Consider the following 26,565-nt stretch of genomic DNA (forward strand, 5'->3'; position numbering starts at 1 on the left):
GTGATGCGAATAAGATACATTTTTGTAAAATAAAAGATGGCAGACACTAACGGAGTTGCATAGGACCTGTCAGCTCACTCACACGAGGCATCTCCCGCTATGTGGTGTACTGAGGCCAGATATATGAGGACACATCTGTAGTTCAAACTGGTGAAGATTCTGCAGCATTTAATCCCACAATGCCAGGATCTAAGACTTTATAGCTCCCAACCCGAGTTAGTAGCTGCCGACGCTGGGTCGGCATTTACTCAGCTAGACAGATAAAACTGTGGCTGATTCTATGATAGAACTAATATGGACTCACATGATTCAGTTTTATTAGAAAAAAAACAGTAGAAGAATTGACTGCAATGTGTCATACTGACATAGAATGGTGAAGCCAAGGACAGAACCGGAGTGAGCCAGGGAGAGTTTTAGAACAGAATCAGTTTCCCACAGGTGCTGGAGATATCCTTGAGAGAACAGGGAGGGGGAGTCAGCCTATAGAAAGGAATGATGGATCAGGCAATACTAATTGTCTACATCAGAACCACAGCCTGCCAAGGGAGTCCATCCTTTCACTGAGTCAGGAACTTTTGCCAAGAGACAGAATCCTTAGGGAAATACTGATGGATTATCTCAGTAAGGAGGATTTAAAGAGACACTAGTGGAATGACTCTGTGTCGTACGGTATACCGGCGCTCGGGCTCCCGACGCCCAGCATACCGGCGCCGGGAGCCCGACCGCCGGCATACCGACAGTGTGGCGAGTGCAAAGGAGCCCCTTGCGGGCTCACTGCGCTCGCCACGCTGCGGGCACGGTGGCTCGCTACACGCGCCACACTATTTTATTCTCCCTCCAGGGGGGTCGTGGACCCCACAAGGGAGAATAGTTGTTGGTATGCTGGGTGTCGGGATTCCGGCGCCGGTATACTGTGCGCCGGGATCCCGACATTCGGCATACAGAAGACCACCAGAATTACTTGGTATTGGCATTCACTATGTACCATTGAGGTGTGAGGAATATAGGTATTAAGTAAAGACTATCAATGTTACAATATCACAAGTTATAGTTTTCATGTGATACTAGGTTGGTTAATTATAGTCCGAAGATTCTGAATTAAAAGATGTCCAATTTAAATGTACATTCAAACAGGGTAACACACCAAGGATACTAGTACAGTACCTTGTGTTAGCTCTTGATGTACAGCCCCGTACACACAGGGATATGTGTGCTGAGCGATCTAGCACAGACCGCTCAGCACACATCTCTCAGCCCGCTCAGCACACAGCGTGATGTGTGCTGAGCGAGGAGGGGGGAATGGGAGGGGGCACTCATTTAACCCAGCATGCCAAATCTAGAGTCAGTGTTAGCGACGCGCAGGGCTGCACATCGCTATCGCTATGGGCATACACATGGAGAGATCCATACTTAATTTCTAAGCAATCTAGTCAGGTCGCTTAGAATTTAAGCACAGATCTCTCCGTGTGTACCCCCCTTACTAGTCTGTCCATGCAGAAGAGGAAGCTTCATTAGAATGGTAATGATCAAGTCCAGAGCAGTTGGTCAATCTTAATGTACATTTAATTAGGCTATGTCAGTCATCAGGAAGAGCCACACTATCTGACAGGACCTGTAGAGGGCAAGACATTTGTGTCTCTAGTACAGCCAAGAATGCAAGCCAGTTGAGGGAGTCATCAAACTATTAGATTATACAGTTGTGGGTGGAGTAGTGCGCACTAGAAAAAAAAATCTGCCGCAAACTCGAAGAAAAAGAGTTAACAAAGGTAAGTTTTACCATAACTTTTTTCTCTTCTTCAGGGTCCATGGTCTCCACAGGTTAACCTTAGGATATCCCAAAGCAGTTGCTACAGGGAGGGAATTATTTTATACTGATAGGAGGTCCTGGTGGCCAAAGGTTGCATCCTGAGAGGCAAACGTATCAAAGGCATAAAACCTAAGAAATGTGTGGGCAGAAGACCATGTAGTAGCCTTGCATAATTTTTCAGCAGATGCTCCATGGTGTGCTGCCCACTAAGCACCCACATAGCGAGTAGAATGGGCCATCACTGTAATCAGAACAGGAATATCAGCCTTCGAGTACGCCTGTGAGATGGTCATGCAAAGCCAACATGCCAATGTTTGCTTACTGGCAGGCCAACCCCGTGTGGAATCATTGACGATGAATAAGGAATCTGTTTTTCTAACAGAACTAGTGTAGTCCACGTAAATCCTAAGAGCCTGGACCACATCCAACGAAGAGTCTTCCGATGAAAGACCAGGTTCCCGGAAGGCTGGTACCACAATTGGTTTGTTAACAGGAAATTTAGACACTACCTTAGGTAGGAATCCACGTTTATTACGAAGGACCGCCTGGTACTGGTGAAATATCAGAAACGGGGAGCGATATGAGAGAGCTCCCAAGTCAGAGACTCTATGGGCTGAGGAAATAGCTAGCAGAAAAAGAGTCTTTGCGGTAAGCCATTTGAAGTCAACCATCTTCAGAGGTTCAAATGGATAGTGTTGTAAGGCCCAAAACACCAAGGATACTGTTGGTCCCAAGGAGCTATCAGAGGGACAAAGGGAGGCTGTGATAGGTGGACACCCTGAAGGAAGGTACGCACATCTGGTAGAGTAGCCAGCCTCTTCTGGAACCAGATAGAAAATGCTGAGACCAGGACCTTGAGAGAAGCCAGATGAAGACCCATGGCAAGGCCTGACTGTAAGAAAGCCAATAACCCAGGTTTCTTAGTTATGAAGAGTACACCACTGGAAGTAGGAGTGCCAAATCCAGTGATAAATGCAAGCTGAGGCTGGTTTCCAAGTCTCACTTAGAAGACTCGTAAGTTTCCCTTTATCTCTTAGGAGGGATGTCTCAAGAGCCATGCCATCAAAGACACGTAATATTGGTCTGGATGGAGGCAGGGCCCTTGTGAGAGCAGGTCTGGATGAAGAGGCAGAGGGAAGGGCTTCAATATGGAAAGATCTATAAACAAGAGTGTGCCGCCACCCTTTTTGATTTGTTGCAGTACTCTGGGAAGAAGAGACACTGGAGGGAAGAGATAGGCAAGATGGAAGGCCCAGGGGACAACAAGGGCATCCACGAAGCTTGCTCCTGGATCTTTTGTCCTGGCCCCATATACTGGAACCTCATACTTGTTTCTGGAGGACATGAGACACTGTAGACATCTAGAAGTCACCATTTGGGAACCAGAATCTGAAAGACCTCTGGGTGTAGAGAAAATTCCCTGGTGTGAATGTCCTGTCAACTGAGCAAGTCTAGTTGAGGACTCCTGTATTGAAGATTTTGGATAAGGCCAGGAGGTGGTGGTCTGCCCAGGCGATAAATCCGTGCAAACTTTGGCATCACTGCCACACTGCATGGGCTGCCCTGATGGTTTATATATGCCACTGCCATGTCAGAAGGCAGTGTAGACAGCTCAAAGTTCCAGGAAATTGATTGGGAAAGCCCTTTCCATAAGAGACTAGCGACCCTGAGACTGCTTGCGATAAACCCCCATCCCCTGAGACTGACTTCCATGGTGAGGATTCTCCAGCATGGGATCCAGAACGGTCAGCCCTTGTCTAAATTGGCTGTGTGTAGCCATGATAGAGATGACTGAAGAGATAGGGGCAGAATCAAGGTTCTTGGATTTGATTTGAGATGGCAACCCCATACATTTGGTGAGTATCTGGTGCTGAAGAGGCCTGGAGTGAAATTGAGCATATTCCACCATGTCGAACACTAAGACCATGGAAACTAGGGTCTGCATTGCTAAATGAACTGAGACCATGGGACGGCTGAGAAGGTTGCAGATGCGCAACAGCAATGTTGCATTCTTGTTCTGATGAAGGAATATGCGTTAACCTCTGGCATACAGCAGTGCTCCCAGGTGCTGCCTCCTCTGTGATGGAATGAGGGAGGATTTGGGCCAGTTGATTAGCCATCCATGGTACTGAAGGAAGGCCACTGTCTTCTGTAAGTGAGTTTCCAGCACCATTGGAGACTGTGCCAGAAGAACAGGTCATCCAGGTAAGGCAATATCTGAATTCCCAGTTTTCGGAGAGTGGCCACTATTACCACCATGAGTTTGTTGAACACCCTGGAGGCTGTGGACAGTCCGAAGGGAAGGGCCTGGAATTGGAAATGCTGTTGCAGAACAGCAAAGCGTAGATATATTGTTGATGACAGGGTGCTATAGGTACATGGAGGTACGCATCCTGAATATCTAGGGAGACCATATATTCTCCAGGGTGTCCGGACTCTGGGTTGACAGTGTCTAGGTCGACACACATTAATTCAACACCTATTGGTCAACAGTGAGTAGGTCAACACAGGAAATAGGTAAACACAGCCGTTAAGTCAACATGTACAAGGTCAACATGCAAAAAGTTTAACCAGAGTTTTTCAATTTCTTTTACTTTTTCACACTTTACGATCCACGTGGACTACAACTGAGAATGGTAACCTGTGCCGAGCACAGCAGTAGTGGAGCAAGGCACCTTGCCCAAAGCATGGCAAGTAAAGCAAGCAATGCGAGGGGACACGGTGCAGTAATTGGGGTTCCCCATCACTTTACAAAGAAAACAACACCAATAAAACATGAAAAACTCATGTTGACCCTTTTCCATGTCGACTTAATGGTCATTTTGATCCATTTCATGTGTCGACCTACTCACTGTCGACCAATAGGTGTCTAGATAATGTGTGTTGACCTAGGCACTGTCAACCCTGAGTCCCATACCCACCTCCAGGTCACATAGCTAGGACAATGGATCGTACAGTTCCCTTACAGAACCTGGGGACCTTGAGGTACTTGTTTAGCAATTTGAGATTCAGAATTGCACAGTATTTGGTTTCTTATCTATAAAGAGGGTAGAATAGAACCTCTGAGACTGTGAAACAGGGATGATGATCCCGATTCTATGAGGGATCATTTAACTCCAGAAAGCGATTGTGCTTTGCCGTGGTCCAGTAATGGAGTATTAGGGAAACATTGGACCTACAGATGGAGCCACGGTAATCATGGCTCCAACTGCGCCGCAGTGCCCCATGCGAGGCACGCCATTGTGGCTGGGCTGAGATGCGCATGTGCTTGAGCCACTCACGTGCACAATTAATGCGAATGGGAGAGACTCTGTGCATTCCCATGCCAAAATCACACACCCAGTTGTGGCGAGGCATCTTGATGGGGGTGTTGGAGCAGCAGTGCTCCCGATGGACTGCCAGCCGCTGATCGCTTACTGAAAAAGTTAAAGAAATGTAAAGATGTAAAAAAAAAATGAAAGCTTGGCCTGCAGTGTGCAGTTCTGTTCAGTGTGACCAGCTCCATGCTGGCACCAGAAAAAACTGATGTGCCTGAGCATGGCGATGAAGTATGAAGGCAGAGGAGCCCACTGCATCCTGGGAGCCCCACAAAGCTTTATTGTTCTGTGCCAGTCCTGGTCTCCAGGTGCTAGATATATTGTAGGCTCCAAGGCAAAAGTTTGTTTTAGCCCCTATGTATCTCCCAATGGTGAAACATGAATAATATACATGTAACTATGACACAGAAGATGGGCCCCTCTCAGCTTTGCAATCCATAGCAGATGCACTCCCTTCACCGATGATAGCTACTCCCTTGCCTGCATGTGCTCCATCATACATCTAGCTGATCTATGTGCATTGTGCAATGCAATCTTGGGTGATAATATTGCACCCATAGGGAAATTTACTAAGCTCCCAATTCCATTCAAGATTGCATTGCTGGCCAAAGATGCATCTCAGTAATTTACTAAACATCAGACACAACAGAGTTTTATGAAGTCATATTGAGTTATGAATAAATAGACCATCAGCCAAACATGGTTGGTTTTTCACATACACCTCACAGAACATGGGAATTTACCAAGGATTTGTATTTGCAATCATTGCCAATCTAACACTAACACTGCAGCAAAAGAATGGATTCCATACAGAAATGGAACTTTCAAATAGAACACCTTGTGGCTGGCATGTGTGGAGAATCATGCATGAATCAGTGAGATCTGTGCAGGCTTCTCTGTAAGAGTTAACAATCAGGGGGAAAAACTGTGTGTGTGGTCCCCCCTCCCAGGTATAACCAGCCCCGGGCTCTTTGAGCTGGTTCTGGTTCTTAAATACTGGGGGAAAATAGTGTAGGGGTCCCCCAGCATTTTAAGAACCAGCACACCTATGTGCAAACTGTTATAGGCAGAGCATGTGGAGACTAAAGCCGATCAGGAAGCTTTTGCTATGGTAGTGGCTCCTGGTTGGCTGCTGCATCCCTCGAGTGACATTAGTCACGTAGAGGCAGGAATTCACATAGTAGAAGTGTATGTGAAAACATACACTTCTACTTGTCCATTCTGGATCAGGATTTTTGCAGATTGTTATATTTTAACCCCATGGATGCCTACATGGATCGAAGAGGAATGACCAACACTGGAAATAGATGAGTATATTTTCTTCTAACAGGTATCCTATGGATTTCGATATGTACAAGTGGATGTGAATGGCTATGAGGGATGTAGGTAAGTACGGGTTCACTATGGTATGCCGGCGGTCGGGCTCCCGGCGACCAGCATACCGGCGCCGGGAGCCCGACCGCCGGCTTACCGACAGTGTGGCGAGCGCAAATGAGCCCCTTGCGGCTCGCTGCACTCGCCATGCTACGGGCATGGTGGCGCAATATGCGCGCCACGCTATTTTATTCTCCCTCCAGGGGGGTTGTGGACCCCCACGAGGGAGAATAAGTGTCGGTATGCCGGCTGTTGGTGTGCCGGCTGTCGTGATCCCGGCGCCGGTATACTGTGCGCTGGGAACCCGTCAGTCGGCATACTGAAGACCACCTGGTAAGTACATGTAAGTGTGAGTGTGAACGTATGTTTTATTAAAGTTATACTATTTAAGGTGTGTGTGTGTGTGTGTCTTTATTGTAATATTTCTTTACAGGAGGAACTGCAAGTACTACAAGTACCAGTGAGCCATTTAATACCCTGCATGCTGGCACTTGTGGTTCTGCAAGTACCAGCATGTGGGGGAGGCTTGCTGGGACCTGCAGCTCCACAAGTAAAATTAAATATTTTATCTTAATTCTGGACAGTTAGTTGACACTGGACAGAAAGAGCCGTGCAAAGTGTGTAAAAGGTGTGGTATTTTTATGAACGATCTAACAATTTTGTTTTCAGGTTACATTAAAATGCATCTAAGGGGTAAACAAGAGGCTTCTGGTTATCCCAATTGTTGTACAGACACTTAGAAATGCCACGCGTATATAAAGATGCCTATTAAAAAATGAAGGCGTGTCTTAAAGGCTCGATCACATAGAAATCAATCCCGTAAAAAGACAAATTTCAAAATCGTTTTTAAACTACTTATGGGGGAAGTTTGGTCAACGTAGTAACATGCCCAACACTTGTCTAGTTTTTCAATACACTTTTTTAAAGCCCTATGAGGTGTCTGCTAGACTTCATAGATGATAGCACTGCCATGGTTATGTGGAACTTAAAATACCAATATATTAATCGCAGCAATTGCCTTTATCTAAGCACGCATTGAATTGTACAACCTACTGGATAGGTCATAAGAACATTGTCTTTACTATGGGTACAAACTATGTGATTTTTGTCAGCAGGCCTGGTGATTGGAAACCACCATTGGGTGATTATCTAGCGAACATGTGTCGGGGACCCATATAACTGAGTTTGTCTCATCAGGCTCCAAGTCATATAGTTATCGCCTAAACAGTGGAAAGATCAGTTTAAAAGTTAAATGTATAGTGCTCAATGTTGATAATGCGCAACATGTTAACTTTGACAGTCTGTAAGAACTGGTCTTAGATTATCCTTTAAACCTCGAAGGCAATGAAAATAATTGTGATCCGTCAACCCTGTATAGTCCGGTTTAAAAAGTACTGGCAGATTGAAACGCACACCCTGCAAAAACACAAAATTGCATTTACACTCAATGGAAACTTGCAGATAACTTCACAATAGTTCTGTTCAGGTATTAAAATGGACGTCCTGCTGCAACACCCCTTCTCATGTATTTTAGCCGGTCCATCCAATTTGGGGAAATTTTATTTTGAAAAATGCTGCTGCAAAATGCCTCTACGTACATATCGAATGTGCCTGAAAATACCGTTTGGTTTTACGGCTGTTGGCAGCCTATGTAGGATCAAATTCTGCGTGATTTCCCATGCATTCGTTTTATAGAGGGTCTAACTGATGCTTTTAATGACTTCCAACTTTTCCCCAATAGGATTATTTTGTTGTTGTTGATGATCTCATGGAGTCAGGTAGTAAAAATTCTGAGATTAAGAAAGTGTTCACAAATTATGTACACCATAGAAATCTCAGCTTCATGTACATAGTGCAAAATGTTTTTAAAAGAGCAGGATGATACATTTAAACACAAAATATATGGTCTGTTTCAAAAATCTCCGGGATAAATTGCAGGTGACATATGTTCCTCGGTTAGACAGATGTACCCTGGCAATAGTAAATTCTTTCTAGAAGTTTTTCAAAATGTGACGAGTTTACCTTATGGCTATTTACTGGTTGATTTAAGAACCAATATGCTTGACGAGTACGGTTTATGAAACAGTTTATTGCAACCAGATGAGCCGGTTGCTTATGTCATTAAAAGTGCAGCTCTTTTAGTCATTCATCATAGTCCTATCAGCCATAAACATGTTTGCACTGATACGCCATAATTCGTTGCTTTTAAAATTGATAATAAAGGCGACACCGACCCAATGAAGTGATATTTTATCCAACACTTCAAACGATTTGGTGACAGCCATTTTTGCGATAGCTCTCAACACGCTTTAAGGTAAAATAGTGAATTACCTTAAAAAGAAACGTGACCTTATAAAATTGCTTTGTAATAAGAAATGTGCCATTGGTAAAAAGAGTTTATTAGGTCATTGTTTGGTTTTGCTATTCCATTAATAACAGGGCTTCTGACTAATCGCTGATGGAATATGCTGAGAAAATGTACCTGGTGCCTCAGCGGTAGATAGAACATTTACAAAACAAACCCAGTAGTGATATCATACGTAAAATAGCAACACAAGGTCTATATGTAGAGATTGTAAACATACTACAGTATAACAATTTATCAGAATATGAAAAGCCAAAATGCTACACAGCCAGAGGTATCTGGTGTTGAGTAACCAGACTGATAGAGAAATGTCAATTTTAACTCTTCTATTACCTGGTTCAAATGTCATTGATGAAACAATTAACCAAGCACAGCCGGATGCAACCGTTGGCGTTTTTCATGAAATTTTTTAGCTGTGTTAATGCGAGGTATGAAAAAAACTGTGAAACTACTATTGAATTAAATGATGCGCTCTAAGAACATCACAAACTGAAATGCTAAAGTGAGTTTCTGTATAAAGGCAAGTCTGTACCGGTATCCAACATACTGGATTTAATAAGAAGCATCATGCAAAACCATAGCATGTCGAGTCGTAAGATGCCGAATGGTTGGCCTAAATTTATGCATGCTTTTTCTGAAATAAATGTGCCATCCACGTTTGTTGGTAATGCAACAAATAGAATGTAGCCAGACCATTTAAAGGAAGAGGCGTACGATGACTCTGATGGTGCTGTAACATCGCCTGCACCACTGCAACCCTTTAAAAAAAGACGCATGTTTTAAGTTCCCCTGGCCTAACAACGCCACATGGTTACTTACTACCTAGGAAAAGAGCCATTTATCTGTTTCAGGAATCACAGTGGTTAACTCTATAACCTATAACTTTTTTTTCTTTATTTTGTACCTTAGAATTTGTGTGATTAGTTTGCACCATGATATTTGTTTTGTATTATTACTAAAAGTTGTCAAGAGTTCCACATATTTGTAGTTTTTACATGTAAAAATGTAAATAAATGACATATTATTATAATGCATCGACTATGTATCTGTAAATAAACTATATAATCCAATAAAATATGTTTATAATTTAGAAAGACCCTTTTTTCTGTATTCTAATCAGGGTATTTGAAAGAAACTTACAACCAGACCAGCATAAACATTAACAATATTATTTGTTTATTGTAAAATCATCATAGTTACGGTGTATTGTACATAAAATGCATCAAACACAGCGGTTATTACAGCAAGTTACACAATTCTGCATAAATTTATCCTTATAATGACTCAAACAATACCTTCTTGGCATGCGTCTTACAAATTTTGAAACAAATTAATCATTACATTTTGTATCATTGTTAAAATGAGTCAAGAAATCAGCATATTTGTAGTTTTTACACATAAAATTTAGAAAGTAATTACAATACTGACTGCACACATCGCTTGAAAAGTCTTGCAACTGACGTTTTTGGTAAAAAATATTTTTTTAATTAAAACGTAGAAAATTGATTATAGTCTTTGGGAAAATGTCACTGTCCGGGGAGAGACCGTAAGAATAAAAAAAAATAACAAATGCCATGTTCATTAAATAACAACAGTGTTCACCTGGCTGTTCACTACTATGCATATTGGTTACAAATTTGCTAAGGTATTGTGTCAGTTTACCATCAGGCAACACATCACAATGAGAAGTTCATTTAAAAATATGCCACCTGCTTGACGCTGTGCACAGAATGCAATTTATCTGTAATTTTCAGCAGCATAGTGTTAGTTTATTTAATTTATAAATAACCTTTGAATAATTTAGGCAATATTATCAAATAGAGAGTATGTTATCACATTGACTGTCCAGTCCAATGCTTTTGCAAAGCAAAATTTGGCACGTAGATTGCCATTCTTATTAGGGATAGGTGCTCAACACTTTCCTGTTCAGGCAATAGATCAAAAGCAAATAGCATTTAACCATCGAGGTACTCTTCACGGTCAATCAGTATATCGATATCTGATTTCTTCTTATTTGTTATCTGTATGAGAAACATGTATTCATGCATTGCATTACAGTGTTCAAAGTCCAGATGAAACAGCTTGGCCAGGTGAGGTGTTCCGTCCAGATAGAGAGATGCAAAGTTCACATTTTTATGTTCAAAATGTAGTGGGTTCCGTTCATAGGCTCCTGAAAATGCTTTGTTGTCTACAAACGCAGCTATGAGTGTTTTTGGTACAGATTTTCTAAATTAAACACTCTACTTCTTGCAGGTATGCTGTAGATTTTCATTTCCATATGGTCAATGGCGTATTTTGCATTGCCATTCAGTAAAGCCTGCATGTGTCTGATCTGGACGGCCAGCGAGAACTGAACTCTTTTCACAAACAGGGATGCTGTGACAATCTGTATTTTAAAGGCGTCTGACATTAAGCAGAGCGAGTCTTTGTTTTTGGTGAGTTTTATTTTCAAATCAACAGCGTTTAAGATTAGTTTATGTTGATGAAAAAAACCGCAGTGCAGCGGTCCCAGTAATTCAACAGTGTGACTCTAAGCTGTTGCTCTTAAACATTTTATAAAACCTGTACTTGCTCAATCCAGAGCCCTGCTGTTATGTTATCCAGCCACATCTTAAAAAGTAAAATAAGCCTGTGGTATGCTTTGTGGATAAAGCATCAGAGATTTAATTCAATATACTCTCATTGTAGGCTCAATAGGAGTACAGATTGTTGGATTGTGATATGAGCCTGTCGCCCAGAGATACATCCACTTGACTGAATAAAGACACTATGGGATAATTAATAAGGGCTACTCGAGGCCCTTGGGGTATCGGATTGTAATCGGGTCATACGATCTTACACATCACATACAGCAGGGTGTTGTTCTGATCATAGTAGTGTTTGCCGCTGGCCACTAAATAAAATTCAAGCAGCGCTTTCTCAGATTACACTGCTAAAGGGTTGAAGGCCTTCATTCCGAGTTGTTCGCTCGCAAGCTGCTTTTAGCAGCATTGCACACGCTAAGCCGTCGCCTACTGGGAGTGAATCTTAGCTTAGCAAAATTGCGAACGAAAGATTTGCAATATTGCGAAAATATATATCTGTGCAGTTTCTGAGTAGCTCGAGACTTACTCTTCCAGTGCGATCAGTTTAGTGCTTGTCGTTCCTGGTTTGATGTCACAAACACACCCAGCGTTGGGCCAGACACTCCCCCATTTCTCCAGCCACTCCTGCATTTTTCCCAGAAACGGTAGCAACTTTTCACACACTCCCATAAAACGGCCAGTTTCCGCCCAGAAACACCCACTTCCTGTCAATCACACTCCGATCATCAGAACGAAGAATAAACCTTGTAATGTCGTGAGTAAAATACCAAACTTCTTAGCAAATTTACTTGGCGCAGTCGCAGTGCGAACATTGCGCATGCGCAATTAGCGGAAAATCGCTGCGATGCGAAGAAAATTACCGAGCGAACAACTCGGAATGAGGGCCGAAGTTCATTGTAAAGACTTTTCTCCACACTAGTTTGCATTGGGGGTACATCAAAAAGATCCAGCTCTGATTTTGCGCATTCAACAGACTTATTGTGTATGAACGACATGTCTAAAAAATATCACCAACCCTTTGTGTCAATTTTATTTTCTTATTTTAGTTTTGCTGTCTCTGTTTTTTTATTAAAAGGGGCACACACCAAGGCGGAAGTGCTGTTGATAGCTTTCATTTTCTTCTAGCTGCCCCTTTTCTTGTATATATTAAAATGAACCATCTTGTTTTTTTTATTTGACTTGTGCAATTTATTCATAGCAGCCACCGTGGCTTGGCCAATAAAGTCTTCTGCGATATAACGCACAGCGCTCTTCACGTGCAGTTTAGCTAACTCCAGACCCCTTCAGTAAAGAGGCACAACTTTTCTGAACAGGCTTCAAAATATGCCGCCTAAACCACAGCTGCACATGTAAGCGCTGCCGTGAAACCCCAGTAAACCATTACTGACATATACTTTATAATATTGTGCGTACAATGCCGGATCACCATAATTTTAATGACTACTATTCTATTTAACAGAAATCAGTTTTGTGTCATCTAAAATGTAATTTCATGATCGCTTTCCCAAGCTTAAATGAAATGTTCTTATTCTGGTCGTTCTTTATCTCTAGGATGATCATATCAAAATGCATTTTGCACAAAGATACATGGGGGTAATTCAGATATGATCACAGCCGCAACTTTGTTAGCTAATGGGCAAAACCATGTGCACTGCAGGTGGGGAAGATGTAACATTTGCAGAGAGAGTTTTGGATTTGGGTGGGCTATATTGTTTCTGTGCAGGGTAAATACTGGCTGCTTTATTTTTACACTGAAATTTAGATTTCAATTGAACACACCCCACCCAAATCTAACGCTCTCTGCACATATTACTATATATCTGCCCCCCTGCAGTGCACATGGTTTTGCCCATTAGCTAACACATTTACTGCTGTGATCAGATCTGAATTATGTCTAAAATCAGGTTTCTTGTATTGAATTGCGACCATCCCATTGTTATGGTCCTTAATTTCAGCAGCGCGAAGCAGCGGTACATAACTATCCCCGACCCTCTGGTGTTCAATAATGTCTGTGTACACGTACAACGTATTTTCACCCCCATTAATGTTGGTGCATTGTTTTAAAATGGCAGTTTTAGGTAGTAAGCCCAGTATGCTTGTCAGTTAAGTGCCGGCACTTGATAACCCTGATTATTGTTGTTTGATACAATACATTCAAATGGGTCATACATTAGTCTGAAACCTCCAGTTTATGTTTCACAATTTCCGCATTGATTACATCCACTAGTGATTCAATTGTTTCATAAAAACCGAGTTTAATGCACAAGCTCATAACTCCTGCCATCATTTGAGTCAGTGTGCCACCCCATGTTATTTGCAACCTACAATCAGGTATATCCAAAGTATTCCACGTGTGCGGGTATTGTATCTCTGTAAAGGGAGGTACTCACGGAGCTTGCAGAACCTTGCATAACGTTAAAATCATTTTCCACTGCGCTTGAATCAGGTGCATTCCCCCTCCTTTGCCTCTATCATAGGCAGATGTATAGGCTTGAATGGCCTTTTGCTGCTCCTCCATCCTCTCAAGCATATAGAGGGTTGATTTCCACCTCGTTACCACCTCTTGCTTCAGATGATGGCGGGGCAGGTTCAGGAGAGTTTGCTGGTGCTCCAGTCTTCAGCACCTGGTGGCTGAATGCCGAAAGTGGCCCGCAATTCTTCAAGACACTGACAGCATCTCTTGCACGCCCCTGTCGTTTTTAAAAAAATTCTGCACCACCAAATTCAATTTATGTACAAAACATGGGATGTGCTGGAATTTGCCCACATGTAATGCATGCACAATATTGTTGGCATTGTCCGATGTCACAAATCCCCAGGAGAGTCCAATTGGGGTAAGTCATTCTGCGATGATCTTACTCAGTTTCCGTAAGAGGTTGTCAGCTATGTGCCTCTTATGGAAAGCGGTGATACAAAGCGTAGCCTGCCTAGGAATGAGTTGGCGTTTGCGAGATGCTGTTTCTGGTGCCGCCGCTGCTGTTCTTGCTGCGGGAGGCAATACATCTACCCAGTGGGCTGTCACAGTCATATAGTCCTGAGTCTGCCCTGCTCCACTTGTCCACATGGTTAAGTGGACATTGGGTACAATTGCATTTTTTAGGACACTGGTGAGTCTTTTTCTGACGTCTGTGTACGTCTGTGTACATTCTAGGTATCGCCTGCCTAGAGAAGTGGAACCTAGATGGTATTTGGTACCGGAGACACACTACCTCAAGAAATGCTCTAAGTCCCTGTGAATTAACGTAGGATACCGGACACACGTCTAACACCAACACAGCTACCAAGACCTGAGTTATCCGCTTTGCAGCAGGATGACTGCTGTGATATTTCATCTTCCTCGCAAAGGACTGTTGGACAGTCAATTGCTTACTGGAAGTAGTACAAGTGGTCTTCCGACTTCCCTTCTGGGATGACGATCAACTCCCAGCAGCAACAACAGCAGCACCAGCAGCAGTAGGCGTTACACTCAAGGATCCATCGGAGGAATCCCAGTTGGGAGAGGACTCGACAGACAGTGACGTGGCCTGCAGGACTATTGGCGTTCCTTTGTAAGGAGGAAATTGACACCGAGGGAGTTGGTGGTGTGGCTTGCAGGAGCTTGGGTACAAGAGGAATGGATTTAGTTGTCAGTGGACTGCTTCCGCTGCCACCCAAAGTTTTTGAACTTGTCAATGACTTCTGATGAATGCGCTCCAGGTGACATATAAGGGAGGATGTTCCTAGGTGGTTTACGTCCTTACCCCTACTTATTACAGCTTGACAAAGGCAACACACGGCTTGACACCTGTTGTCCGCATTTCTATTAAAATAATTCCACACCGAAGAGGTGATTTCTTTTTGTAATTTGACCAGGCATGTCAATGGCCATATTCATCCCACGGACAACAGGTGTTTCCCCGGGTGCCTGACTTAAACAAACCACCTCACCATCAGAATCCTCCTTGTTAATTTCCTCCTTAGCACCAGCAACTCCCATATCCTCATCCTGGTGTACTTCAACAGTGACATCTTCAATTTGACTATCAGGAACTGGACTATGGGTGCTCCTTCCAGCACTTGCAGGGGGCGTGCAAATGGTGGAAGGAGCCACCTCTTCCCATCCAGTGTTTGGAAGGTCAGGCATCGCAACCACCAACACAATTGGACTCTCCTTGGGGATTTGTGATTTAGAAGAACGCACAGTTCTTTGCTATGCTTTTCCCATCTTATCTCTTTTCAGTTTTCTAGCAGGAGGATGAGTGCTTCCACCCTAATGTGAAGCTGAACCACTAGCCATGAACATAGGCCAGGGCCTCAGCCGTTCCTTGCCACTCCGTGTCGTAAATGGCATATTGGCAAGTTTACGCTTCTCCTCAGGTGCTTTTAATTTAGATTTTTGGGTCATTTTACTGAAATTTTGTTTTTTGGCAGACGACATTGATGGCATTGAATCGTCTCTCCCATGACTAGTGGCTGCAGCTTCAGCACGAGGTGGAAGTGGATCTTGATCTTTCCCTGTTTCACCCTCCACACTTTTGTTCTCCATTTTTTAATGTGTGGGATTATATGCCAGTAATATTATTATATCAATAGCAATGGCCTACTGTACTGTACAACTATATACTGTTGGTCATCAAAATGCTGCACTGTACTACTATATATACACGCTAACAAAAATGCAGCACAGATATGGAATGGATACTTGCAGAGACACGGAGCTGCAAGATACAGCAATGGCATACTGTACTGTACAACTATATACTGTTGGTACCAAAATGCTGCACTGTACTACTATATATACTGCTCACAAAAATGCAGCACAGATATGGAATGGATACTTGCAGAGACACAGAGCTACAAGATACAGCAATGGCCTACTATACTGTACAACTATATACTTTTGGTCACCAAAATGCACAGATAAGAATGGGTTAGATAAATTCCTATTGGATAAGGATATCCAGGGGTATGGTGCATAGTCATGCATTATAGTTACTATAAATAGGGATAAAATGCAATGGCTGACAGCAGCATCAGTCAGAAATTTTAGTCAAATCATCATGCATAGGACACCACAAATAGGTTGAACTCGATGGACAATTGTCTTTTTTCAACCTCAGATACTATGTTACTATGTATGTCTGGTGAGCTGTTTATCCCAGCCAGCAGAAAACACACAGGATACAGGACAGATGGCAGAAGTCACCAAATGATATGATTTGAGACAGATCAGTGGCGCACCCAGGGGGGGTTCCGAGTACCCAGAAATCCCCCTCCACTAAAAAAAAAAATTCCCCCCCCCCCCGCTGCATGAGTATTATTAATGACTGTCTAGCGTCCTCTGCAGCCTGCTGTCTTCCTGGTGGCACTTGCAAGTGCAATAAAAGTTTACTTTATTTTAATTATAGTACATATATATCCATGTGCCTACATATATACACATGTATATACATACATACATACATATAAACACACACACACACACACACACACACACACACACACACATGATAGATATATGTATATATATACACATGTGTATATATATGTGTACTGTATGTGTGTGTGTGTGTATATATATATATATATATATATATATATATATGCATGTTTAATATGCTATGTATATGTGTATATGGGTTCACTACGATCTCCCGGCGGCCGACCTCCCGGCGACCAACATACCAGCGCCGGGAGGCCGGCCGCCGGCTTACCAACAGTGTGGCGAGCGCAAATGAGCCCCTTGCGGGCTCGCTGCGCTCGCCACACTACACGCGCCACACTATTCAATTCTCCCTCCAGGGGGGTCGTGGACCCCCACGAGGTAGAATAAGTGTCGGTATGCCAGCGGTCAGGCTCCCGGCGCCGGTATGCTGGTCGCCGGGAGCCCGACCGCCGGCATACTGAAGACCACCCGTGTATATGTATGTGTGTGTGTATGTGTGTATATATATATATATATATGTGTAGCTATATATATATATATATATATACATACACACACATGCAGGCACACTAGTTTTACGGACCCAGCATATACTGGGTCACCTCACTCCCCACCCCCGTGATTGGCTCCGCCCAGTTCTGGAAACCCCCCCTTGCAAATCCTGCGTTTGCCACTGCAGATTGTGACATATATGCGCTGATTGTCTAAGGGACCATTTTTTTTCTTAATAGCAAATCAATTCTCATTTGATATCAATTTTATATCAGTTTTTTATATCACACTCAATTAAAAAAAGGGCGGGAACGAGAGGTGTTGAAAAGGGGCATGTCAACCTGTCAAATTAGTTTGATGAAAAGCAGTTCTCTATCTACTATAACCCACCCAAAACTAACTCTCTTTTCACATGTTACATCTGCCACACCTGCAGTGCACATGGTTTTGCCCATTGCACATTAGATAAAGATTTTGTTTTCGTGTTCAGGTCTGAATTAGGCCCTCAGTAAATTTACCTCCCAGATTCCTCTACAAATGTAGTGATTGATAAATGGCTCCCTATAAGAAATAAGGACTTAAAAGCAGCTTTCCACTGTAGCAGCCTCTATGCATGAAAGGGTTAAGTGGATAAGTAAATTACCGTAGCAATATGACTCACCATTGTTATATGGAGATGGATGGATGGATTAGATAGATAGATAGATAGATAGATAGATAGATAGATAGATAGATAGATAGATAGATAGATAGATAGATAGATAGACATATACCATTGTATACTCACAACAGTTACATTATCATGGAGACATATCTTACCTAAGATCCTGCAGGGTACAGGCCGGGTGTTTCAGTCCCTCACACAGAAGTTTTATTCCTGGCCCATCTGGAGCATTCTCTGACAGGTCCAGTGTGGTCAGAGAGTGGTTTGTAGTAATAACAGAGCGGAGATCATCACAGCAGGAGGAGGTCAGACCGCAGTGCTCTAACCTGATGAGAGATGAGGGATCTGGATTAGGTCATTTTTTATTATTTCCAGCATCACACTCAGAATGATGCTATCACTGAACATTTACTAACTTTTTATAAAGCCTTAACTTATGCAAAAATGACGGTTTCCAAATGAGTAACACAAAAATCTAAGTAATGAAATTATTTAACAACTTCTCAATGCAGTAAATATCAGAAATAACTCCTGCATTATGCAAACTTATGCAAAATAGTGTAGATCCTATAACTGCAATGTGGATCTAATTACCAAGCAAAAAAAAAAATAGCTTTTTCTAGCTTGTCTCCAATTAATAACAGCATCTGCAGATGACATTAGTAGGTCTAGCATATGGTATCCTGTCTCTAGGTGGACCACACTTAGGTCGACAGTCATTAGGTTGACCGCTATTGGTCGACATGGCCACTAGGTGGACATGTACTAGGTCTACATGACAAAAGGTCGACATGATATTTTCACAATTTTTTAAAATGTTTTAAACTTTTTCATACTTTACGATTCACATGGACTACAATTGGGTATGGTAACCTGTGCCAAGTGCAGCGAGGCACCTTGCCCAAAGCATGGCAAGCAAAGCGAGTCATGAGGTTACCGGTCACTCTACGAAGAAAATGACACCCAAAATTTTAAAAAACCACATGTCGACCGTTTGTGATATTGACCTTGCTCATGTCGACCTAAAGCTTGTGTCTACCTATTCTGGGTGTCAACTTAGCCACTGTCGACCAATAGTGGATCTACCTAGACACTGTGGATCTAAGTGTGGTTGACCCTATGAACCACAACCCTAGCATATAGCTATAGTACTGCTTGAGAAGGATCTCCTGTAATCCCTTCCCTGCCAGGCTGGATGCTGTAATCCATGGCATCACCTATGTAATAGATCCAGAATTTAGACATTCATACCTTTGCTACTTGATAAGCAATCAGCAAAATAATTCTCATTGGGAGACAGTACAAGAGGTCTCTCCTAGTGTGAGATTAGGCATAGCAAGAGATCACGTCAGTTATATGTACACTGTGTAGTGGGTGCAGTGGTGCCAAGAGAGGGGGGAGATGGTACAAATTACCCAGGCCCAGGTCTGATAAAAGGGCCCAGTGAGGACCTAGTGGGGGCCCCAGACCCCCTCCCCCTTACATGGCAGCAGCAGCTGCATCTTATCTCCTCAGCCCAGCACACGGTGCTGTATGCTGGGCTGCACGAGTGGCCATGGAGGCACTTAAAATTCCACTTTTTGCAAGTATTTCTTCTAAGGGTGCATGACCATACCTCCTGTGATTAGTCCACACCCCCTAAAAGTACCTGGGCCCAGCCAGGCTCTCTACTGCCCTGAGTGGGTGGTAAGTAGTAGGATAGCTTAGGGAGGTTATGTGGGTGGTAATGGGATGTGATAAGCTGCCTGAAGAGGAGAGTTCTCAGGTAATGCTTGTGGGTATGGAGGATAGAAGAAAATAGATTAGGGAGGCGGGTAGTACTACAGTGGCATGGCCCACCTCCCCCTCCTATGGCAGGCTGGGAATGAGATGCACTGATGTCATGGAGCGATGTCTGGTCTCATTCCCAGTGGCGGACAGAGAGCAGAGGAGCTGGACATGCCAGGCAGAATACATGGCCACCGCTGCGCACAATAGAAGTGGGCTCACAGGCCGGAGTGCTCTGTTCTGGCTGTGGGAGGTTCACACAGATGACACACAGCAGCCCACAGGTGTCTCTAAGCCCTATACTGGTCAGCAACAGTGAGTGGATGCTGGAGGGAGGTGTAGGGGGGTCATACTTGTCTTACATATCTCTGAGTAGTATTCTGAGTGTTTTAGGGGAAGAGTTGTTGAAAGTCAATGAGGGTTGTTAGGGATTTTATTACTGAATAAGCAGTGTGGGTGCTGCTAGGGTGTTAGTGAAGGTAGACTACAATATCATCAAGTCAGTAAAAAAAGCAAAAATATAATGGTGGAGTGGGGTGTTTTTAGGTCAGGTTAGAGATCTCAGGGCCTGCTTAGCTGACAAAACAAAACTGATATAAAGTGGAGGAGCACCAATGACTAGGGCAATTTTGTTTTTTGGTGGCATTGAGTAGCATCAAGCAGCTACAGTAGATCTTCCTGGGATATTCAGTGAAGGACCTATTTTCTCATAAGTATCGTGTGCGCTTCCGTATGGTGGTATCGTTGTACATTCACTTTCAATACCTTATACACAATACTGTGTTTACGTGTGCACATCGTATTCACCCCAGTTGTTTTGAGGTTTTACACCTTGTTCTTGCACTTCCATTATTTGTGTTGCCAATGTGTAGTTTAGTACCTACATAACTATACTGCCAAAATAGTACAGTTTCAGGGGCAACATTTCTCTTATTTGCTCTGAACATCATTAACCCTAGTTGTGAATCTGGCATTGTCAAGGCACCATATCAGGGTAGATCCACCTAGTGGCTGTGGGGGGTGGGTTGGGGGGGGGTGGTTGGAGGACACACCTTGGGGGGCATAACAACAATGGGTGAGTTCCACCACCTCTACAGGAGCACTGATTAGCACTATTTAACTACTGGATCCCTGGAACAGAGTGTAACATGATGAGCAAATGATTTGAAGGTGGAATATTATTTCAATTAGTAACTTACTTTTACAGACACACAGACTATGATAGAACTTTAGATCGCTCCATATATCTGATTAATGTTGCTGACCCATTAACAGTGCTCTCAGCCACAGCTATTACTACTTATAAGATGAGGGAGTATCATCTCTCCCCCAGCCTAGTTTCTTTCTACCTCATCCTTCTGTGAAGCAGAAAGCAGACAATAAGTGTGGTGAGGAGAGGATGCAGAGGAAGCACAAAAATTGACTCAGCCATGGAGCAGGAAGAGGAGGGCTGATCCTTGCAGCCCACTCTGAGCTCAAGGTAGGTTGGCTGGTCACTGTATAGTAATGATAGCCATCCTCGATATGTGTTATGCCCAGCCCCTCACTGCCCTGGCTGCCGCTAGTCATTTGCTTTGAGGTTGGCACACAGTGAATTCTTTGCTGCGGCTTTAATGAGATTCTGCGCGTGTGCAAAGGCACAGTTCATGACAGCCACCGATATATGAATCAGCCCAGCATATAAGGAGCACGGCCACTGAGGGGAGCAGGTGTCCCAGCCGAGTGGTGGACTCTCCCAGTGTCCCAATCCACCCCTGGTGATCACCTTCTTTGTACAGGGGTGAGCATGAAAAATGGGCGTGGCATCATGTCAATACCCATTTTTTTCTCACTATTACATGCTCCACCCAGGGCCATAACTAGGTGTGGGCAGATGGTGCATGGCACGTAGCGCAATTGCCCTGTGGGCTTAACATCCGCATCCACCTGCGATCCTCTTTGCATGCACCAGCTGCGGGCCATTACTGCAGGGATTAGAGCTGGGGTCTTTTCAGCTGCCATCGGGCTGGCAGCTGTGTCAGTATGCTGAAGCCAGGATCTTTACAGCTGCTGCTGTGCCAGCTTCCCATGCCCACACTGAACTGCAGGGACCTGAGTGGAAGCTGTGAGTACGCCAGAGATAGTTGCTGGCTCCTGAATTGCAGGGACCAGAGCGGCAACTCTCAGTACACCGGAGCCAGGGTCCGCTGCCAATGCACACAGTCTTTTTTGGGTCACGGCTGGAGGGGGGGGGGGATCCGCTATTTCTTTTCTCAGCTATTCCCTCCTCTGACTCAATAATGCTGCCTGGTCCGGATTGACGGAGAGGGAGGAGGGGGCACTCTCTTCCTACTTCTATTCCACACTCCAACATACCCTGACTGTTCCTGGCACCACAGCAGCAGCAGCCACTGATTGTCAATACCACTGATGCAAGGCCAGGTAGGAAAAAAGAAACACAAGTGCAGTACAAGTGGCAAGTGCTGCTTAGCCCCTCTCTCCCTCAGCTCTCTCTCCCTCACCCCCTATTCTCTCTCCCTCAAACCACCTCTCTCTCTCTCTCTCTCTCTCTTTCAACCTTTTCTCTCTCTCTTTCATGCTCTCTCTCTCTCGACCCTCTCTTTCATTCAGTACTTTCTCCCTCACCCCCATCTCTCTCTCAACCATCTCTCTCTCATGCCTCTCTATCTCCCTTGCCCCTCTCTATCAGCCTGCTGTACCTCCCTCTTCCTCTCCTCTTCCATCTCTCCCTCCCCTCTCTCTCTTCCTCTCTCCATCTCCCCCCTCTTTTTCTCCCTATCTCTTCCTCTTCCCCTCCTTCTGTCCCTGCTTCCCCTCTCTCTCCATCTCCCCTTTCACTGTCTCCTCTTTCTCTACCCACTCTCTCTTTCTCCATCCCCCTCCATCTCTCTTCCTCCCCCCTGCATCTCCCTTACTCTCCTCCTCCATCTCCATATCTCTCCTTCTGTCTCCCAGTCTTTTACTCTCTTTCCCTCTGTCTCCTTCTCTCTCTCTCTCTCTCTCTCCCCCTTCACCTCTCTTTCTTCCTTTCCACCTCTCTCTCCCTCTCCCTACTCTACACTGGTTCTATGTCCATTCAGCTCATGGCATATACATTAGAGATGAGCGCCTGAAATTTTTCGGGTTTTGTGTTTTGGTTTTGGGTTCGGTTCCGCGGCCGTGTTTTGGGTTCGAACGCGTTTTGGCAAAACCTCACCGAATTTTTTTTGTCGGATTCGGGTGTGTTTTGGATTCGGGAGTTTTTTTCAAAAAACACTAAAAAACAGCTTAAATCATAGAATTTGGGGGTCATTTTGATCCCAAAGTATTATTAACCTCAAAAACCATAATTTACACTCATTTTCAGTCTATTCTGAATACCTCACACCTCACAATATTATTTTTAGTCCTAAAATTTGCATCGAGGTCGCTGTGTGAGTAAGATAAGCGACCCTAGTGGCCGACACAAACACCGGGCCCATCTAGGAGTGGCACTGCAGTGTCACGCAGGATGTCCCTTCCAAAAAACCCTCCCCAAACAGCACATGACGCAAAGAAAAAAAGAGGCGCAATGAGGTAGCTGTGTGAGTAAGATTAGCGACCCTAGTGGCCGACACAAACACCGGGCCCATCTAGGAGTGGCACTGCAGTGTCACGCAGGATGGCCCTTCCAAAAAACCCTCCCCAAACAGCACATGACGCAAAGAAAAAAAGAGGCGCAATGAGGTAGCTGTGTGAGTAAGATTAGCGACCCTAGTGGCCGACACAAACACCGGGCCCATCTAGGAGTGGCACTGCAGTGTCACGCAGGATGTCCCTTCCAAAAAACCCTCCCCAAACAGCACATGACGCAAAGAAAAAAAGAGGCGCAATGAGGTAGCTGTGTGAGTAAGATTAGCGACCCTAGTGGCCGACACAAACACCGGGCCCATCTAGGAGTGGCACTGCAGTGTCACGCAGGATGTCCCTTCCAAAAAACCCTCCCCAAACAGCACATGACGCAAAGAAAAAAAGAGGCGCAATGAGGTAGCTGACTGTGTGAGTAAGATTAGCGACCCTAGTGGCCGACACAAACACCGGGCCCATTTAGGAGTGGCACTGCAGTGTCACGCAGGATGTCCCTTCCAAAAAACCCTCCCCAATCAGCACATGATGCAAAGAAAAAGAAAAGAAAAAAGAGGTGCAAGATGGAATTGTCCTTGGGCCCTCCCACCCACCCTTATGTTGTATAAACAAAACAGGACATGCACACTTTAACCAACCGATCATTTCAGTGACAGGGTCTGCCACACGACTGTGACTGATATGACGGGTTGGTTTGGACCCCCCCCAAAAAAGAAGCAATTAATCTCTCCTTGCACAAACTGGCTCTACAGAGGCAAGATGTCCACCTCATCATCACCCTCCGATATATCACCGTGTACATCCCCCTCCTCACAGATTATCAATTCGTCCCCACTGGAATCCACCATCTCAGCTCCCTGTGTACTTTGTGGAGGCAATTGCTGCTGGTCAATGTCTCCGCGGAGGAATTGATTATAATTCATTTTAATGAACATCATCTTCTCCACATTTTCTGGATGTAACCTCGTACGCCGATTGCTGACAAGGTGAGCGGCGGCACTAAACACTCTTTCGGAGTACACACTTGTGGGTGGGCAACTTAGGTAGAATAAAGCCAGTTTGTGCAAGGGCCTCCAAATTGCCTCTTTTTCCTGCCAGTATAAGTACGGACTGTGTGACGTGCCTACTTGGATGCGGTCACTCATATAATCCTCCACCATTCTATCAATGTTGAGAGAATCATATGCAGTGACAGTAGACGACATGTCCGTATTCGTTGTCAGGTCCTTCAGTCCGGACCAGATGTCAGCATCAGCAGTCGCTCCAGACTGCCCTGCATCACCGCCAGCGGGTGGGCTCGGAATTCTGAGCCTTTTCCTCGCACCCCCAGTTGCGGGAGAATGTGAAGGAGGAGATGTTGACAGGTCGCGTTCCGCTTGACTTGACAATTTTGTCACCAGCAGGTCTTTCAACCCCAGCAGACTTGTGTCTGCCGGAAAGAGAGATCCAAGGTAGGCTTTAAATCTAGGATTGAGCACGGTGGCCAAAATGTAGTGCTCTGATTTCAACAGATTGACCACCCGTGAATCCTTGTTAAGCGAATTAAGGGCTCCATCCACAAGTCCCACATGCCTAGCGGAATCGCTCCGTGTTAGCTCCTCCTTCAATGTCTCCAGCTTCTTCTGCAAAAGCCTGATGAGGGGAATGACCTGACTCAGGCTGGCAGTGTCTGAACTGACTTCACGTGTGGCAAGTTCAAAGGGCATCAGAACCTTGCACAACGTTGAAATCATTCTCCACTGCGCTTGAGACAGGTGCATTCCACCTACTATATCGTGCTCAATTGTATAGGCTTGAATGGCCTTTTGCTGCTCCTCCAACCTCTGAAGCATATAGAGGGTTGAATTCCACCTCGTTACCACTTCTTGCTTCAGATGATGGCAGGGCAGGTTCAGTAGTTTTTGGTGGTGCTCCAGTCTTCTGTACGTGGTGCCTGTACGCCGAAAGTGTCCCGCAATTCTTCTGGCCACCGACAGCATCTCTTGCACGCCCCTGTCGTTTTTTTAAAAATTCTGCACCACCAAATTCAAGGTATGTGCAAAACATGGGACGTGCTGGAATTTGCCCATATTTAATGCACACACAATATTGCTGGCGTTGTCCGATGCCACAAATCCACAGGAGAGTCCAATTGGGGTAAGCCATTCCGCGATGATCTTCCTCAGTTGCCGTAAGAGGTTTTCAGCTGTGTGCGTATTCTGGAAAGCGGTGATACAAAGCGTAGCCTGCCTAGGAAAGAGTTGGCGTTTGCGAGATGCTGCTACTGGTGCCGCCGCTGCTGTTCTTGCGGCGGGAGTCCATACATCTACCCAGTGGGCTGTCACAGTCATATAGTCCTGACCCTGCCCTGCTCCACTTGTCCACATGTCCGTGGTTAAGTGGACATTGGGTACAACTGCATTTTTTAGGACACTGGTGAGTCTTTTTCTGACGTCCGTGTACATTCTCGGTATCGCCTGCCTAGAGAAGTGGAACCTAGATGGTATTTGGTAACGGGGGCACACTGCCTCAATAAATTGTCTAGTTCCCTGTGAACTAACGGCGGATACCGGACGCACGTCTAACACCAACATAGTTGTCAAGGCCTCAGTTATCCGCTTTGCAGCAGGATGACTGCTGTGATATTTCATCTTCCTCGCAAAGGACTGTTGAACAGTCAATTGCTTACTGGAAGTAGTACAAGTGGGCTTACGACTTCCCCTCTGGGATGACCATCGACTCCCAGCAGCAACAACAGCAGCGCCAGCAGCAGTAGGCGTTACACGCAAGCATGCATCGGAGGAATCCCAGGCAGGAGAGGAATCGTCAGAATTGCCAGTGACATGGCCTGCAGGACTATTGGCATTCCTGGGGAAGGAGGAAATTGACACTGAGGGAGTTGGTGGGGTGGTTTGCGTGAGCTTGGTTACAAGAGGAAGGGATTTACTGGTCAGTGGACTGCTTCCGCTGTCACCCAAAGTTTTTGAACTTGTCACTGACTTATTATGAATGCGCTGCAGGTGACGTATAAGGGAGGATGTTCCGAGGTGGTTAACGTCCTTACCCCTACTTATTACAGCTTGACAAAGGGAACACACGGCTTGACACCTGTTGTCCGCATTTCTGGTGAAATACCTCCACACCGAAGAGCTGATTTTTTTGGTATTTTCACCTGGCATGTCAACGG

General features: G+C 44.6%; 1 protein-coding gene across 1 annotated transcript in view; it reads right to left on the reverse strand.

Moving 5' to 3' along the window:
• The window catches only part of LOC135057153 (NACHT, LRR and PYD domains-containing protein 3-like), a 318,674-nt gene that overhangs the window by 43,765 nt on the left and 248,344 nt on the right, over nt 1-26,565 (reverse strand). The window contains exon 11 of the mRNA XM_063963052.1: nt 18,185-18,355. Coding sequence (XP_063819122.1) covers nt 18,185-18,355 — 171 coding nt within the window. The remainder of the gene's footprint in view (nt 1-18,184; nt 18,356-26,565) is intronic.

This window comes from Pseudophryne corroboree, chromosome 3, assembly GCF_028390025.1.
Source record: "Pseudophryne corroboree isolate aPseCor3 chromosome 3, aPseCor3.hap2, whole genome shotgun sequence".
Lineage (NCBI taxonomy): Eukaryota > Metazoa > Chordata > Amphibia > Anura > Myobatrachidae > Pseudophryne > Pseudophryne corroboree.